Source organism: Cygnus atratus, chromosome 14 (assembly GCF_013377495.2).
Source record: "Cygnus atratus isolate AKBS03 ecotype Queensland, Australia chromosome 14, CAtr_DNAZoo_HiC_assembly, whole genome shotgun sequence".
Classification (NCBI taxonomy): Eukaryota; Metazoa; Chordata; class Aves; order Anseriformes; family Anatidae; genus Cygnus; species Cygnus atratus.
In genome coordinates, this window is record NC_066375.1 from 4,647,576 (window position 1) to 4,664,551 (window position 16,976).

The 16,976-nt window shown below is 49.1% G+C and overlaps 1 protein-coding gene across 2 annotated transcripts in view; it reads right to left on the minus strand.

Moving 5' to 3' along the window:
• The window catches only part of KLHL3 (kelch like family member 3), a 100,974-nt gene that overhangs the window by 81,475 nt on the left and 2,523 nt on the right, over positions 1 to 16,976 (minus strand). Inside the window, exons 1-4 of one of the 2 annotated variants that reach the window (XM_035560795.2) lie at positions 7,051 to 7,145; positions 6,140 to 6,268; positions 4,570 to 4,652; positions 3,226 to 3,654 (exon numbers count right to left, since the gene is read on the minus strand). In XM_035560795.2, the coding sequence (XP_035416688.1) occupies positions 3,226 to 3,263 (38 nt within the window). In that variant the 5' untranslated portion in view covers positions 3,264 to 3,654; positions 4,570 to 4,652; positions 6,140 to 6,268; positions 7,051 to 7,145. Of the gene's footprint in view, positions 1 to 3,225; positions 3,655 to 4,569; positions 4,653 to 6,139; positions 6,269 to 7,050; positions 7,146 to 16,976 lie in introns of those variants that run through there. The other variant, XM_035560797.2, reaches the window with a different exon arrangement.

Sequence of the window (16,976 nt, forward strand, 5' to 3'; positions counted from 1 at the left end):
TGGCACTTCAAGAAGTGAAAGACTCATTTCATTGCCTAGAGTACAGGTTTGCTTTCTTTCCAGCTGGAGAAGCAACATCAGATTCAAAGCACATACAAATCCAGGCACACGGGTTTGTGAGAAGAGCAGCAGAGAAAGCAGCACAGGTAAAAGTAGGTCTTTGGAATAGGGTAAGGAAGAACACGGTGCATGAACCTGCAGAATAGTTGTATTGTTATTATTGGCTGGGATAATCTGGAGGGTGCATGGCACAATGCTGGTTGGACTACCAGCAAAAAAGATCTGTGGTGTGGTCAGCAGACATCTTGGCAGGATCAAAGGCTTGTTTTTATATCTGTCCATTCCAATTGCAACGTTTGAAGCTAGAAATAGTGCAGGCATAGCAGGAGTACCATATGGAGAGCACACTCCTCTCAAAGGCCGGGCGAGGGAACGGGGGTCAGGCGGTGAGCTCTGCGCAGACAATCTCATTTCAACGCTGAGCGCTCGCTTGGGCGCTGCACCAAGGCTTCGGCTTTTAGAGCAAACACAATGCTAATCTGATTGTGCTAAAGGTGGCACACAGCAATACCTGCCTCAGGGAACAGCTCGATTGCTTTAAAGGTAAAACAAATAAAGTCAGTATAAAAGGTTGACACACATTCCTTAAGATCAGATTTGACAGCCATCCTCCATACGTATTTAATACAAAACGTAGATGCCAGTATATCACAGAACCTCTGGATTCTCATCATCTAAGGAAGGTCTTCTGGTCTTTTTTCCTGTCTCTCTACCATGTACCTTCGGCCAGGTAGCCAGAATGGGTTCCCCAGAGGGGTTTTTGGTATTCTCAGAAAATTCTGCAGCATGAACTGGGGTGGAGAAAAGGCAGGTGGGGCTGGTGCAAAAAGGCAGCTGGAGAGGGGCCGGAGAAGAGCAGGGCTGCAGAGAGGCAGGAGCATCCTTGCAGCGGTGCTGGGCAGAGGGTGTGTGTCCCGGTGCGAGGGCTGGCCAGGCAGGGACGGGTCCTGGAAGCAGCAGCAGCCTGCATCACCCGGCCAGCAGCACGGGCGTGACAGCACCCGGGCAAACAGCCGCCATAAGGACAGCGGGAGAGGTTTCCCCCACACCTCCCAGCGGGTGAGCAGGCTGACCTTGGGCACGGAAATGTCAAGGACACATCGGAGCCCTTTCCTGGTAATTTGTCCGGACACCATCGCTCCTGCAGGCTGCGCCCCAGGACAGGCAGTACCTGCTTATCAGAAACTGGGGCTGACGTGCCTGGGCTGTTCTGAACCACAGATGGCTTAGAATGAACCTCACATGGAAAAGGAGCTCAGGGAACGTGGCCCCTGAACACAACCCCACCTGCCCTCCCTGCAGACCCAAGCTGATATTTATGGCAGTCTCCACATTTCCTCCACAAGTTACACCAGAGCTGCAGGATTTATTTGCTCGTCTACTTTTTTCTCCTTGTTAGTTGCATGACATCCTCTGCCTGACCCTCACCAGCAGCACAGCGTGCCCTTCAGAGCCCAAATGCACATCCTGAGGACTGGCTGCCCCAGGCACGGGGAGCTGGAAACAGTTCCCAACTGGCAAAGCTGGTGGAAAACCCAGTGCTCGTGAGTCCCCCACATCCAAAGTCGCCCACATACCAGTGTCAGCTTTAGGTGGCACTAAAAATAAAACAACAGCCTACCTAAACATATAAATTTCTACATAAATTGCTGAATTTATAGTTAATAGACTTCTGAGGATTTTTGGTGGACAGAACACATTTCAAAGCAGGTGATTAGGGATGTATAAAAATATCCTTTTTACTGTTCAGCATTTAGATTAACATACTGACTAGTTTTAACATCTCAGCAGCCATCCTCCTGCAAAAACAAACACTTTCAGTCCCAGTATAAAAGCCTTGAAAGGCCAAGTATTCACAGGTGGGATGACAAATGCAGAGGTTTATTTCCTTCATATAGCAACAAACCACCTCATACCCCCTCAGCCATAGGGAAGACAGAAATCTGCCCTAGGTAGCACTCACCAGCACACTGAGCACACCATTAATGAACCACTTGGCTTATAGGATCAAAGGTAGGAAACGGGTCATTATCTGGGGCTGTTAGGGATAGAAAAAGGTTTTAACCCAGGCTGAGTTCCTGAAATACACATAGGAAATGGATCACTCCTGTTTTAAAGCTCTTAACCTTAAAACCCATCACCTCATGGCCACTTCTAGCTCCACCAGGGCAGACAGCCTTCCAGAGCTCCTCTTGCTCTGCCTGGATTCTCAGTTTCCCTCTGCCACCTCCTCCTCTCCACCACTCCCTTGCTGGGAAGGAGCAAAGATGAAGCTTCTCACCATATTTGGCAACACCTACATGATGCAACTGCCCAGAACCAGGACTTAACAACCATAATTCACGTTTACCAAATCAGGACAATGCAAATTAAGATTTGGGGGAAGCGGGGAGGGCAACATTTAGGGACTTTCAGCAGCTGGAGTCTCTAGGTCAAACAAGTTGTTTCCATTCACTTAGGTAATTTTTAATTAAAAAAAAAATAACAGCTACAAAGCAATGGAAATCAAAGGCCAGACTTTGGCACCATTAAGAAACCCAAAGGATTTTACCACCCTAATCCCCAAGTCTTGGGCTACCAAATACCCGAGGTTTCACCAGACTCATCTTTTGCCTTCCCAGGACTTTTGTCTGGGTAGAATTGGAGATTTTGTCCATCTGTCTGCACTTCCCAGTGGGGATGCTCAGATCTCTTCCGGGAAGGGTCAGGCTGACCACGTGTGCTGTAAACCAACTGTACCTGCACAACAAATCCAACTCTGGAGCCCAGCAGTTTTACTGCTCAAGCACAGGCCATCTGCTTTCCACAGCACACCTGACACAAGAGAAAAACTGGTGTCAGCTTTAGGATATGACAACAACCAAGTGCTACACTTAGTAAAGAGTGACTTGAAACCAGAATGAAAAAGGTGCTGCATTCCCGCCCCCAGTCTCTGATTTAGGTAGTTCAGCAGGAGTTTACAGTCTGGACAGATTAAACAACTCGCACAGAAGACGCTCAAGCTTTCAGGTTTACATTATGAAGAACTTTAGATTGTGATAGCCTGTGCTTCTGGCATGCTGAGGACTCCAGAAGTTATAATTTGTCAAGCATACAGAAGGAGTTAGTCCCAGGAGCAGCAATACTCCCAGGTGAGGCGCTGATCACGACAGGGACATAACCAACCTCGGGGAGCTGAATAGGTGCCGGGCCTGGATTCGCATCACTCTCTTGGAGCCAAATTCAAGTCTGCTTTTCCTCGTCTACTGTTTATTCCACGTAAGTGCCAAATGACATTAACATGAAGGCTCCCTGAAATTCCATCTCAGTAACATTTAAAAACACGCTATTGATTTGTGTCTGTCTTGTGTCAAGACTTGTCAGCAAGCTGCTGTGAAGGACACGTGAGGAGAGCAGGGCACTCTTCAGAGACGCTCAGCAGCTAACTGCAGCTCCCAGAGGGATCCACACACTTCGGTAATCAAGATGATTCCATTTTCCCAAGCCAGATGGCTGATTGATCTGATATTATAGAGCACATGGTCAGACTAAAATGTTTTTTCACACTCCATTACGCAGTCTACTTCCAAGCCTAGTTAAACGTCTTCAGATCCTCTGGAGAATTAAAAAAAAAAAAAAAAAAACAAAACGAGAAAAATAACAGAAATACATTACTCTCAAAATTGTCATAAGATACAGTTACGGCAATAGCATTGTTAAAAAACTAAGTCTTGATCCTTCTTAGGGAAATCAACGCAACATACAACTTTTCCTAGGAAGTATTTTGCTATTGGAATACTTCCAAAAATTTTGGATGTCACAAGGAATGGGCATTTGCAGGACAACTGCCTCATTTTACCAATAATGAAAGGCCAGGACAAGCTCAGCTCTAGACACCTGCCCAGGTCTGCTTGCTCTGCTTTGATTCTCAGAGCAGCAGCCCGTGGTCCTCAGGGCAGCCTGGAGGACCAGCAGTCTTGTTACTGGGAGCACTGCAACCCACACCACTCAGTTTGCCCATTTACCACACCTTATACTGACACTACTATAAAATACAGTGAAAGTCTTCAGACACCCTGTTATCAAGGAGTTTATGCAGCTGCATTTAGACAAAAACCCCAAACAATCCAAGCCTGCAGAGCTTCGAGCATGAGCTGCCACGCTCACCACTCCGCTAGTCAATCTGCAGTGGCTGCGTGTATTTTCTCCTTGGAGCCTCTGTGTAAATATGCAGAGCCTGGATTTATGAAAAAATCCTTTTTCTTCTTTGCTCAGTTTTGAAAAGAAGGAAGAAAAATAACCAAGACTCTTTCTCTGTCTCACCCTTTTATTATATTGACATTTTGTCTTTTCTTTTTTTCCATCTCTGGAGACCAGGGTTAAAGTTTCAACTCAGCCACAAGTACAGTGCTTGATGGAATTGTTTCAATGCCTAATAATTATTTGTCCACACCATAAAACTATTATCTCCCAATCTGTCGTCATTCACCTTTTCTGTTTGGCCAAGGCAGCAGGTTGCATTGGTCATACCTGAAGTACATGCTGGGCGGGTTAGAAAACACGGGAACTGCCTGCATGAAGCAGACCTTCGGCTAGGAGTACTGCTTGCTTTCCTGGAAGGAAAAAAAAAAAAAAAAAGGGACCAATTCAACACAAACATTAAGAGGAGCGATTACTTTATTGACATATTTCCTCCCAGCAGTTTATGGGTGCAAACTATTTTTTGCATTGAAGAAAAAATCAAGGTCATATTATGCTTAGATTGTATCTGATTAATTTTTCATATTAAAAACATTTTCAATGCCAGATGGCTGATTTGTGGTCATTTAGAAACCAGAAGGCATCAGTCAGGAAAAGAAAAAAGCCCTCAACTTTGTTCACTGAACAACCTTTTTACCTTGCTAGTCAAATTATATTACATACTTTTGAGCAGGGAAGTCATTTAAGAGAAGCATGAACCTTTATGATTTTAATGCATCCATTTCCCTAACCTTTAGAATTATTCTTTCCCACTCAAGCCAAGACTCTCCCGGGTAAAATTCCCGAGCACAAAAATACTGACCTCTGCGCTACCTTTCGCTAGGAAGAAAGATAGCAAAAGATCTTTGGGTCACTGTTATCATCATCCCACTTGGGGACACTGAGAGAGATGCACAGGGAAACCTGGAGTCTGGCTCTCCTGTGGCTCCCGTTGTCGCCTTCAGGGTACAGTTTGCTAACTGGCAAACCAGGAGCGTCCCCTGGGGACAGCGGAGCAAGGACAGAGCTGCTGCAGCCCACACAGCAGCAACCAGACTCCAGTTTGTCAGTGCTGGGGCAGAGAGGAGCAAAGCGCCCAGCTCCCTCCTGTCCAGGTGAAGCCCAGGCTTGCACAAGCAGTGCAGAGGCTCTTCTGTCCTGCTTATGCCAGGCTACCTGCTGCTTAACATTTGCCAGAACATCATTGGGAAAGGAAAAAAAAGCGCTCCTTAATTATAGCCCTTCTGTCGTTCGACTCAGGGGTTTTATTAAAAGGGAGAAAGCACAGAGAGCAGCTAATCAGCTGCTCCAAACAAATGAAGTTCTGGAGATTGATTTTTCAAGTGATTAGCGGTGCAAACACGCGTTTTTCGCAACTCAAAACCTTCGCATTTTCCTCCAACAGCTACTTTCATTAACCAAGAAAGGATCAGAAAAGGACAGTTAACAGCCTCAGATACAAATGGTTTTACCACCAGAGCACACAGATTTAAAAACCTATTTTGCAGCTTTGTTTTCCTAGTCCCAACAGCTCCACAGGTTCCATGTGCAGCTTTAATTAGAAGCCAGAGCCGCTGCTGTACCTTTGCACATATAATTCTTGCATGAAAAAACATCCCTTGCTGGACAAAATGCCATTGAGCTTCGCACAAGCCATTCACTGTCTTCAGCAGCATCTTAGCACCGCTGCCCCTGCGCTCACGTTAGAAGCTCTAAAGACAGAGCAGAACAGCTGCCAGTGCCTTACAGGCTGAAACAGAGACTGGAGTAGCTTCGAGACAGATGATACACCCTGAAGTGAGCTAACACTAAGTTTGGTGGCATCAGGCAGCTTACGTATTTGCTGTGCTTCTTTCCATACCTGCCAGTCCCAAGAGGTATCGAGCACCTGCAGCTGGCAGCACCGCTGGGAATGGGAGCGCCGGGTGCTTGGCTCTCACGCAGTACAGCTGCAGGTAAAGCCGAGCCACAGAAATTAAGGTGAGAGAACCTGTTCGATAGATCACAACCTAGATTCAGTTCAGACATCCAAAAAAGGACAGCATTAACAAAATCATCATTTGTTTACCATTCATTGCCTGATTTTATGAAGGTGAAAGTTGTACAAGTTTCAGCAGCGACTTAATACCTTTCTGAGCAAGGGACTGGCTGGGGAACAATTTTGTTTGCATCCGCAAACAATTAACACATCTCCACCCCCTCCGTGGCTTCACACGTGCAGCTGCCAGAAGACAGACTTTTTCCTCCATGCGCTCTGTTTCACCATACCCAATATACACCCATATACTCCCCATCCTGCCGCAGAGAAAAGGAATTCATTTCATCAGACGGATGAGAAAGTCCAACATGACCACTTTCTGGCAGTGCGTGGCAATAGCATGTGGCCAGCTGGACCCTTGCCATACTGCAGGGAGGATTTTCATGAAATTAAATTGCCCCTAGCTCACAGTGGAGGAAGCATTTTCCACAATGGAGGAAGCACATAGAGACTGTGGATCCCTCAGTCCCCAGCAGCTGGAGGGGCAGGAAGGAGAGATGATGCTCTTGCTTCATTCTCACCAAAGCAACCTTTGCCAGATAATTCCGGGACAGGGTTTATGGCAGGTGTTAGACTCTATTCCTTTGACCTCTTACAGCTTCCAAGATGCAGCAGCAGTGTCCCTGGGAGGGAACAGAGCTCTGAATTCAGGGCACCGCTGCCACGCGAGTTGCTGCAGCGCTCCTTTCACCCACTGTGCTCTCATTACGCAGCACCACGGGGCATTCACTTACATCGGCAACGGCAGCTTCGCAGCCCTCCTGCGAGCAGGGGGACTTTGCTTCCAGTGAGATCCAGGATTTGCAATTAGTGCAGTTGTGCAGGACGCTGTTACTGAACCTGCCATTAACAATTACAGTTAACTGTTGGTGAGAGGACAGCATGAATTAAAGCACTGTCTGTACATCATACAGGTAGATAGAAACTACTCGCCGTCAAGATACCACACGCTCTGTCTCCAAACCCAGCTTTTTTGGTGCACTGCTTTTCATCCAGACCTGCGCGGTGATTAAAGCACACCAGTGGGACCAGGGTAGAGTAAGACCATATGGGTTCAAGATCTCCTTCCCTGCCCTCCAGGGTGAGGCTGTCTCATAGCAATCAGGGAATTCTTTCCACTCTCAATGGCAGGTTTGTTTTTCTTCCCCAAACTGCCAGCACAGGAAGCTCTTAGACCAAAATTTCACTCCCAAGAGAAGTTTTGTCCCGATGTGGAGCAGCTGGAAAGCCACCCACAGCTGCTTTCTAAGAAGTGCTCTTTCAAAGAGAAAACTACTGGCTAACTGAGGGCTGTCACAAAACCCCACGTGCCTCAACCTCCACTGTCTGGCCCTTGGCACTGCTGGTGGAAGCTAGCACCAGCAACAGCCACACTGAACATATAGGGGACCTGAGAGTAAAGGTGGATTCCTCGTGCTTACATGGGCTCAGAGATAATCTCACCGCAGTTCTCAGTAGAATTAATTCATGCACCGTGTGCGCAGTGCTATCAAGATACGAGAAGGAATGGATTACATAAATACACATTTGTCATGGGGAGTGGAACAGCTGAGACCAATTTTCATTTTCATTTTTGCTTCTGCACTTAGATACGCTTTGCAGATATTTTCTTTCAGCAAATGATTCAATCCATCACAATTAAAGTAACACAATGTAATCTTTCCTTTAATTGTTCCCTTTCTGCCAGATATACAAGTTCAAAATACTTTCAAAATACGTTCAAAGTAACAGTTAAAATAGAAAGATTATTTTCAAAATTAGCACAAATCTCCTAATGGGTTCAGAATTACATGCTGGGAGTCTTGCAACGCATTGATTTTTGGTACTTAATTTTAAAAGATTTCCAAGGTACGCCAGCATGAATCTGAGCTGATATTTCCCAGGAAACTCTAATGGACTTGGGTATTCAAACCTCTCAGAAGATCAATCTCCTTTCCGGTGCGCTGCTGCAGCCGCTCTCCTTCCCCACGTGCTCGGAGCAGCGGGGCCCAGCCGCGGCAGGGATGGATGGAGCAAGCTCTGCCTCCTCCTGGCAGCAGCCCACAGGCCCCACACCTCATCCACTTCTATGGCTCAGGAGCAAAGCAGTAGGGAAGGTCACAAACACAAGATCAAAAGGACAAATACAGGGAAAGACGCCAAGCAGAAATGTGGACGGTGTCTATTACTTGCACAGCAGTGCTCAGGAAGAGGGAACGACCAGCCACGCTGGTCTGCATGCCCCAGCAGCTTTGCTCACTGCTAACTTGGGCAGGTTTGACCCACAACTTAAAAGCTTTTCCTGACTGTTCATAAGCTTGCACAAGTACATGTACACACAGCTAAGCCTGTCAAACGGCAAGTAAGAGCTATGCTCAGAGCCTCTGCCCTCTCCTGTAACCAGGAAACGGGTGAAAAAGAGCAGTTCGACATCACCCTGGTTAATGAATGTGATTTCTTCTATCCCCTCCTTCCATCTCCTGACTTGTTTTCAACTCCCTTCCTTGCTGTACTTCCTGAATGATGGATTTCATGTCCAAGCTCCGCAACAAAGCAATGCCAGCACTGATGCTTATCAGGTGAAGAGCTGAGGACTTCCTAGCGCAAGGCAGACCGACGCTCTCAGCAGCAGCTGGGGACACCAAGCGATGGCGTGCAATGCGCACACGATGCCCAAGGAGCTGGAAAGCAGCAGCAGCAGGTTTCCTCCCCGTGCTTCCCCAGTGCTGACAGTGGCCACCTGCTCTCGCACATGTCAGCTCAGGCTCACGCAGCACATTCTGGGAAGCAAATACACTAAATTGTCAGCGCTGCCTTAGGAAATTATGATGTGCCATCTTTGCAAGTGCTAGAGTAATTGTGCTTTCAGCGAAACTTGGCTCCCCAAATTGCAGAGCTGCTGGTAATAATTTTAACAGGAATGGCACGCGCCAGCATTGTAAGGATTCAAGCTTTCATTAGCTGTTGAAACAGGGTTTCATAGAAGCAGCACTGTTGTTTCAGGAACCCTTCCTCAATAAAGGATTCAGAGGAAACCATTACCCACACCAAGCTATAGATCTGCACGTTACACTAAAGCACTTGTCCTGCTCACCACAGCCATCCAAGAGCTCTGTAAGTACTCAGCGACGTGAAGGATGCTGAAGTAATCAGCACATTCAAACTCTTACCGGAGCAGGTATGCAGCTGCACCTGGAAAACAGCCTTAGAAAAGCAACTGGTGTAAAAGGAGTAAAAAATTCACAAGTTATACCTTTTGCAAATGCCTCAGCACATCCACCATGGAGCAAGCAGCGTGTGAGCACACATAAGCTTTCGTTGGTCAGAATGGGTGCCAAAACCAGTAACATCCTGCCTGTTAGGTGTCCCCCAGCTGAGTCTGCAGAAAAAGCAATGCTGCTTGTCCCCGCTGGGCTCGGGTATCCCTACATCGTGCTGCAGCACCCAGCACTAAGCTAGCCCAGAAGATACCAGCCGTGCCATGCCACACATGAGCATATGCTAGGGATGAGGAAAGGAGCAGGGGGACGGGGTGACAGCCCTTATCCCAAACCTCTCTCTCTCCTCCTCCTCCGCACACAGGACGATGCAGGTGAGCCAGGCTGGCGAGGCAGCAACGGGACACTGGGCAGATGGAAGTGGGGCTGCTTTCAGCACACAGCAACAGGCAGTGCCTTGCTGAGCTCAAACCACAGCTTTTGGAGTCGGTCCCCAGCCCCAACTGGTCTCAGCACAGGAGGAAGCTGACCGGTTGTGCAGTAACCCATGAGAAAACGCGGCTCCCTGCCTTCACATAGGAGCTGAGGACCATTCTGCTCAGAACCACCGGATACAGTTATTTACAGCAGCATTGCAGAACCCAATTCCTGCGTGGCCAAACAGAGAGTTACTTCACATGGCTACTCTGTGCTGCAAACCTCCATAACCCTTTACTTACATACTCACAAATTAATACACCAGAACTTGTATTCTTACTTCTCATGCATACATTATTATTATTAGTCCACCCTATCTGAAGATGCTGGAGCTGAATGCAACGCATGTTTAAATCAATGAAAGATCTTTCCATCATCTTCAGCAGAATTAAATGACAATCTCGATGCCAAGATCCTATCACATTGTGATACTATTAATATTACGCGTATTAGTACGGGCAGCAAAACATAACATTATATCAAATCCCGTCTGAACAGAGTCTTATCAAAGACACGTCTGACAGAAAATACATCCTCCCAAAATAACCGCGGTATTTGCTAGTGGCACCCACGCAGTGAAGCACTGAAACTCCTCGGCTGCTTTCCAAGCTCCCAGAGCAGTGATGTCCTCCCAAGAACCCCGAGGGCTGCTCCGCTCTCCCTCCGCGCAGCCACAAGCAACACGTCCTTACTCCAGCTCTGTAAAGCTTCCCAAAATGAGCCCGGTCTTGCAGGACCCACTTGGACACTTGTCCTGCTAAGTTTTGCCAAGCTAAAAGCTACGAGGTTTGGCAAGGTATTTGGGATTAAACACATTCAGCAGGTCCAACACATCCCTGCTTTCCACACGCACTGCGACACTGGAGGCACCGCACATCAGCAACCCAGCTAGGATGTGCAAGCACGGATATGTGAACTACAGGGAGATACCAGGCGCTTGTAAACAGTAAAAATAACAAATTTAAATGTCTCTGCTGTGGCCTTGTTTTTACAGTTTAAATGCTGAGTAGCGTTCAGCTGCTCAGCTGAAGCAGGGCGCTGGTGCCACCTGCCGTTTGCTCGGGGCTGGCAGGTGAGCACCGGCAAATCAAATGACAACGTAACAAAAGAAAATGACATGATAAATTGAAATCTGGCATAAATGAAAATTCTTCAGATGCCTCGGGGTCTCCTGTGGCTGTTTAGGGATGAGAGTTTTAGACAAGATTTATTTACGTGGGAAATACCACAAATGAATCCTTGCTGACAGAGTCCTTAATGCCACCTGAAATTAGACACAACACCCCCCTCGAAACAAAGGGCAGGATAAAAACAGATACACACGCTTACTTTTAGGGGACTGGGGGGGCTGGCTCCCCCTGCCAGGGGTGAGGACAGAAGGCTGTTACCTTGGGACGAGCAGCCAGGGGCCTGAGGGGCTGCAGACACAGGCGCTCACCCCGCTGGTTTTTGAGACGCCCAGTCTGAGCCCAGCCCTTACACAGAGACACCAGTTTGACGAGCGAGGACATCGTTTTGCTGGGGCCCAGCTCACATAAGACTCATTCACACCGTCCTTCCCAAGAGCTATTTTCCCTGACAATTGTGCTCTGCCACAAGCACTTAACCCACTGCCCAGCCAGAAGACGGGTTTCACGCCGACGCCGTGCCCCTTCCTGCAGGTACCAGCCAGCGCACGCCGAGACCGGTGCTGCACCGTGCAGAGGAGGCAGGTAGCACATCTCTGACACAGCACGGGCAATGCTGCTTTTAAATGGAGCCGCTGAGGCCAGCAGCACACGAGCAGGGTGCCTGGGGGCCATGCGGGGAGCGGCAGCTGTCGGGGAGGCACGCCGAGCACGCACAGGGAGCTCCTGCGAGAGCTAAAAACAGAGCGGGCAGCGAGAGCCAGGCGCACGCGATCCGCCCGCTGCACTTGTCGCGGCCGTCTCTGGCCGAGGCACACCACAAGTCCCTGCTCGGAGCCATTTCCCTGCCTCAAACTGCCTCCCGGGCACCCAGGGGATAAGCCAGTTGTAAGAGCAGTGCCGTGAGGGGACATGGAACGAGGGCGTGATGAGCGCGATCCTTCGTGCTCCAGCAAGTCGCTTGCTGAGGGCAAGGCCAGGTTGAAACATTCCTCTCTGAAACGCCTTGGCTTTGGTTGGATGAAACCTGGACCCACACCCACTGGGAAGCTCTCATGAAATTCGGACACATTTTGTGGAGCTGTATCACAACACAGTCCGCAGAGATTTGGTAGGACCCAGCTTGTGTGCACACGGGCACACGGTCTCTGTAGATACCAAAGTGTCCTACCTAGGGCTGGCAAAATTCCACAACGTTCCCCACTCCTCGAGTTACCTATACATAGGTCTGTATAGCTCAGACTGGCACAGCTTTAAGTTACAGTGGAAAATATATCAGATATGTCAAAACATCTGAAGTTAAACCCGAGGGAGTGGTGCCAGAAGGCATAGCTGTAAGATCATCCAACACGTGGATGCCTTAAGGCATCGTATAATAACTTCTCCATTACAACACTGAGCGAACTTTAATTTGAGACCAGTCAGACTAAAACACTGCTCCTGGGACTCAGTGCGTGGAGAACGAGCAGCACCTCTGCTGAATTGGTCACAGAAGTTAATACCAAAAGATGATTGAGGACATCTGCCAGCAATGCCACTTTTGTTACGTAAAGACACATTTCCAAATTACTCATGCTCATTTGCAATCTTTTTTCCACCACGCTTGCTCAATCCCCTTGAAGTCTTCAAACACGTGCCAGCATAATTTAGAAGGGCATTTGCCTAACAGTGACATCACTGGAGATAATCTGAATTTACACCAATATGCTTGTGATAAACATCCAGGCCGGCTTATCGAGAGCATCACACCTTCTGTAGGATGATGGGTAACAGCAGAAGAAAGGTGAAACGTATCCCACTGTCCTGATGCAAACCCACATCACTCCTCCAAAGACAGAGGAGCCGTACCAACCCCAACGTGGATTTGGGGCAGTACCCCAGCAGGGATGGGGGCAGCCCAACAGTTGCTGGTCTCAGACGGGTTTGGCTGGGTTTAATCAGACAGACTTGGCTGAGCCTCCTGGTGAGTTCAGTCTCAGACTGGTTTGACCAAGTTTCACCAGCCAAACGTGGCCGAGCCTGCCAGTGGTTACCACCCACTTGGAGACCTCAGCAGTGAGAGGGGAGGGAGGAGGGCTTGGGGAGCCTCGTTGGGGGAGCCTCGTAGCACACACACTCGCAGCCTCTCCGCTGCCTTTGGACCACGGGCAGGCTGTGACACCTTGTGGCCGTGACACCTCTGGGTGACTTAAACCTCCCTGAGTTTGTCGGCGTTTACTTTTAACCTGCGATCTTGTCCACTGCACTTTGCTGAGGACCTCCTGGAGGAAGAGCCCCAGCTGTGCAAGGGGCACCGCCGAACACGCACCAGGTGCAGACACAGAAGCCTGTCCTCGCAGGCCTGCCTGCTCCGCGTCCCCTCTCCCCGCAGCTACCAAGCAGTTTCAGGCCTCTGACTGCCCGAAGTCAGTCACTCCTTGGGGAAGACCGGCTGGCACCTGCCAGCCTGCCTGGCGCTCCCCTCTCCCCCAAAAGTCTCAGCACCACCAAGCTCCCTCCCTGTCCCCGCTTCCCTTGTAGCTTCAACATCAGCTTGAAATCAGCTATGGCAAGCACAAATGGGAAGATGGGCTCGACTTTCTGGAAGTTTGTGCCTGAATATTAAATCTAAATGTTGGCTGTAAGAATTAATTTAATTCTTACCATCAAACCTAGCCTAGGCACCAACTCGGCAGTGAAGCCACTCAGTTTCTCCACAGGACAGGTCCATTTCTTTTCACGCTAAGACCGCTTGTTACCCTGTTCAGAAACCCCCTCTGGAAAAAAAATTTAAAATTGTTCCTCATCTGTCTCAGAGCCTGACGTGGTATCAGTTGAAATGTCACTTCAAAAGCTCCTGACAAAGCCCTTCAGGAAGAAGGGCCCCCAGCATTTGCGACCTTTGCGCCAGCTGCTTGTCCATTTTGAGAGGGGTTTAGGATGGCTGGAATAGCCAGTTTCTTCCCACCACCCCTGCCTTTAAGCTTGTGTCAAAAGTTCATCTGATAATTACACCATCGGGAGGTGAATAATAGTCTAAATTCCTCAGGCTAGACTGTCTAACTGCAGGACCCAAGTCAATCCTGCTGGCTGGCAGCGGAGGTGCTCGTCCACAGGAGCGCAGAGCCACACTTCTGGAGTTTGAGACACCTTCCTCGGAGGTCTCCGAGCACAGAGGAGAACTGGAGAGGCAAAAAGTATTCAGAGGAAGCAGGTGCAGCTCCCAGAGCATCCCTGCACCACAGTCTATGATGGCAATATGATGGTAAACATCCACCCAAACTGAAAACCACCCAGAAAGCCTACAGGTGGCAAAGCTGCATCCCTGCCACAGCATTTAGAAAGCAACAAAATGAGGTGGCTGTAAAGCTTTGCTTGGGGACATCTCGTCCTACCCGTGCACGTCTGCACAAAGCGATTCCCCAGAGCACTGTGAAGCAGTGTTTTGGAGCACAGGAACGTCCCGGTGAACTCGCTGCACTGACGCTGGGCCCAGACACAACCCAGGGCTGCAGAGATGCCCCGGCTCCAGCTCCTCACCTCCACGGTACCTCACTGAACAACACACCTTGCTTGATATCTAAACATGTAATGGCAACGTGCTTCTGCGACAGACGTTACTTCAGCTCCCAGGACTTTACACAGCTTCCAGACTTGGTAGAAGCCTAACACGAAACTGCTGGAGTCAGCAAGGTGTGAACTGGCTCCAACAAACACGAGCTGTCCCCTGCATTCCTCAGCATTTGGAGAGTGGGAGCAGCTCCCAATTTCTTTAATACCCTGAGTAAATAGGAAATTGTTTACATTCCAGATCTGTATAAGAGCTATAAAAGCGGCCTGCTTCTAACAAAGTTTTGTCTCGCTTCTTTTTTCTTCTGGCCCCCTTTCAAAGCAGAGAATCGCAGTCAACCTGAGCTGGCATCCTTCCAGCACTCAGGAGCACTAACGGGGTAAATTGTAAGCGACTCCAGAGCTGGCCACTATTGTATCCCAACACTGGGCCTGTTTTGTTCCAGCTGATGGTGCGGCTCTGCTGACTCTCAAACATGCTGGAGAGAATAAATTGCTGCAGTTTATTCCCATCCAGCTGACATTCCCGCCATGCCATCACTCACGAGCAGGGATCTGCACGTTAGAAATGTAACCCACTACCCCAGACAGCCTTCAGTCCTCAGAGGGGAGTGGGAGGAGAGGAGGCTTCCCACTTCAAGACTCAGCATTGACTCAATCTGCTGGCAGCAAGATCCCCAAACCCAAACTGATGGCTTAGAGGTGAGTAATACTTTAATTTCTAACATACTAATTACATTCTCAAGTTACGCGATAGCTTTTCAGGGGGTGGGGAGGAGAGGCAGGGATGTGATTTGCCATTTCTGATCGTGGTGCTCCCCTTTCTGGCACGCTGAGCTCTGCCTTACCTGCAGACCCTTTGAGGGCTGGCATTCTGGCATCCTGGCAAACCAGGCGAGCCAAGCCCTCAGCGTGCCTGCCTGCACGAGCAGCTCTTACCCTCGTGCCCAGGAACCAGGCTGTCCTCCAGTAAGACTCTGGCTTCCAAAGCACAAGTGGACTCTGCTGACAACCGAGAGGCATCCCAGCTCCAGAGCGTGTGTGCACGGGGTGAAGCCATGATGGGCTCTCGCCTTTGAACACCTCACTTCACTAACAAGTTACGTTGCAAGCAGCCAGTCCACCAATACTTTTAGTGTCTTGGGCTGGGAGAAGAGGCAAACGGTCCCCAAGGCGTTCAGCTGCTGCTTTACACTCAGCTGTGACGCAGACTCAGGTGTGCAGCAGAGCACCTGCTGGGCTCCACAGCTTCTTCCTAAAGGTGACTCACCAGCAGCTAAAAAGAAAAGAGCAGGGACAGAGATGCTACAGGGAAGAGGGTGGCCAGAGAATATAGTGCGTATTTTCAGTGAGAGTCTTTTCATAGCACTGAGAACTGTATGGAGCGGGGTTCCAAGAGCCACAGGCATGGGATTTGGACTTAGTCTTTCACCCTGCTCCACCTTTCAGCAGCAGCAGACTGCTCTGATCCTCTAACAGCATTTGCAGCCACAGATGTTCACAGACCAGCAAAGTATCTCAAAGGTACCAGCGTGAGCCACGAGAACACCTTGCCTGGGTATTCCCCTATAGCAGCCAAGGAGGCAGGACGCCCTGTTCCTGCCCTGGCCATGCAGCAGCCACAGCCAGATCATAACAAACATCTCGCACGCTCTGGTTAGGTCTTATCCAGAGGGCAGGGAAAACAAGGGACAGGTGGGGATGGGATTTTTGAACCTTCCAAGTCCAGATGAAAAACCAGCTGAGGATCAAGCATTTCCTTTGCAGAGCAGGGAGCAAGGTGTACCTGAGGGTAGGACCAGCCTCTTGGCAGGACCTTCATTCTCGCTGTTGCCTGCATGGCAACTCATCCTTTTCAGATTTGGCTTTTCAGTTGTATCAGTTAATGGATATGGGGTATCCAAGAGCTTTTTCCGTAACATTGTCTCATTGTGCTGTTGATTCAAAAGACAGTGAGAACATTCACTGGTTTGTCTTCACTGCCTGAGAGAGGAACTTCACGCATTCACCAAAAACAGTCAACAAGAACTGTAACTTGTCTCTACCTCTATTGCATGCTTAACTATAAAACTTTAAGCACATTTACCAACCAGCTCTCTCAATAAGCAAACTTTTGTGGGAGAGGGGAGCAGGCAGAGACAATGCCCTGGCTTTCCTATGCCTTGCATTGCAGGCAAGCCTTCAGATTATCATCTCCTAACTTCCAAAGGCTACGGCTGATGGGGACAACCCCTCGCTGCCTGCCGGGGCTGCTGGCAGGCTCTGGTTGCAGCTGGAGTCCCCATCCATCGACACACACTGCTGTAGGTG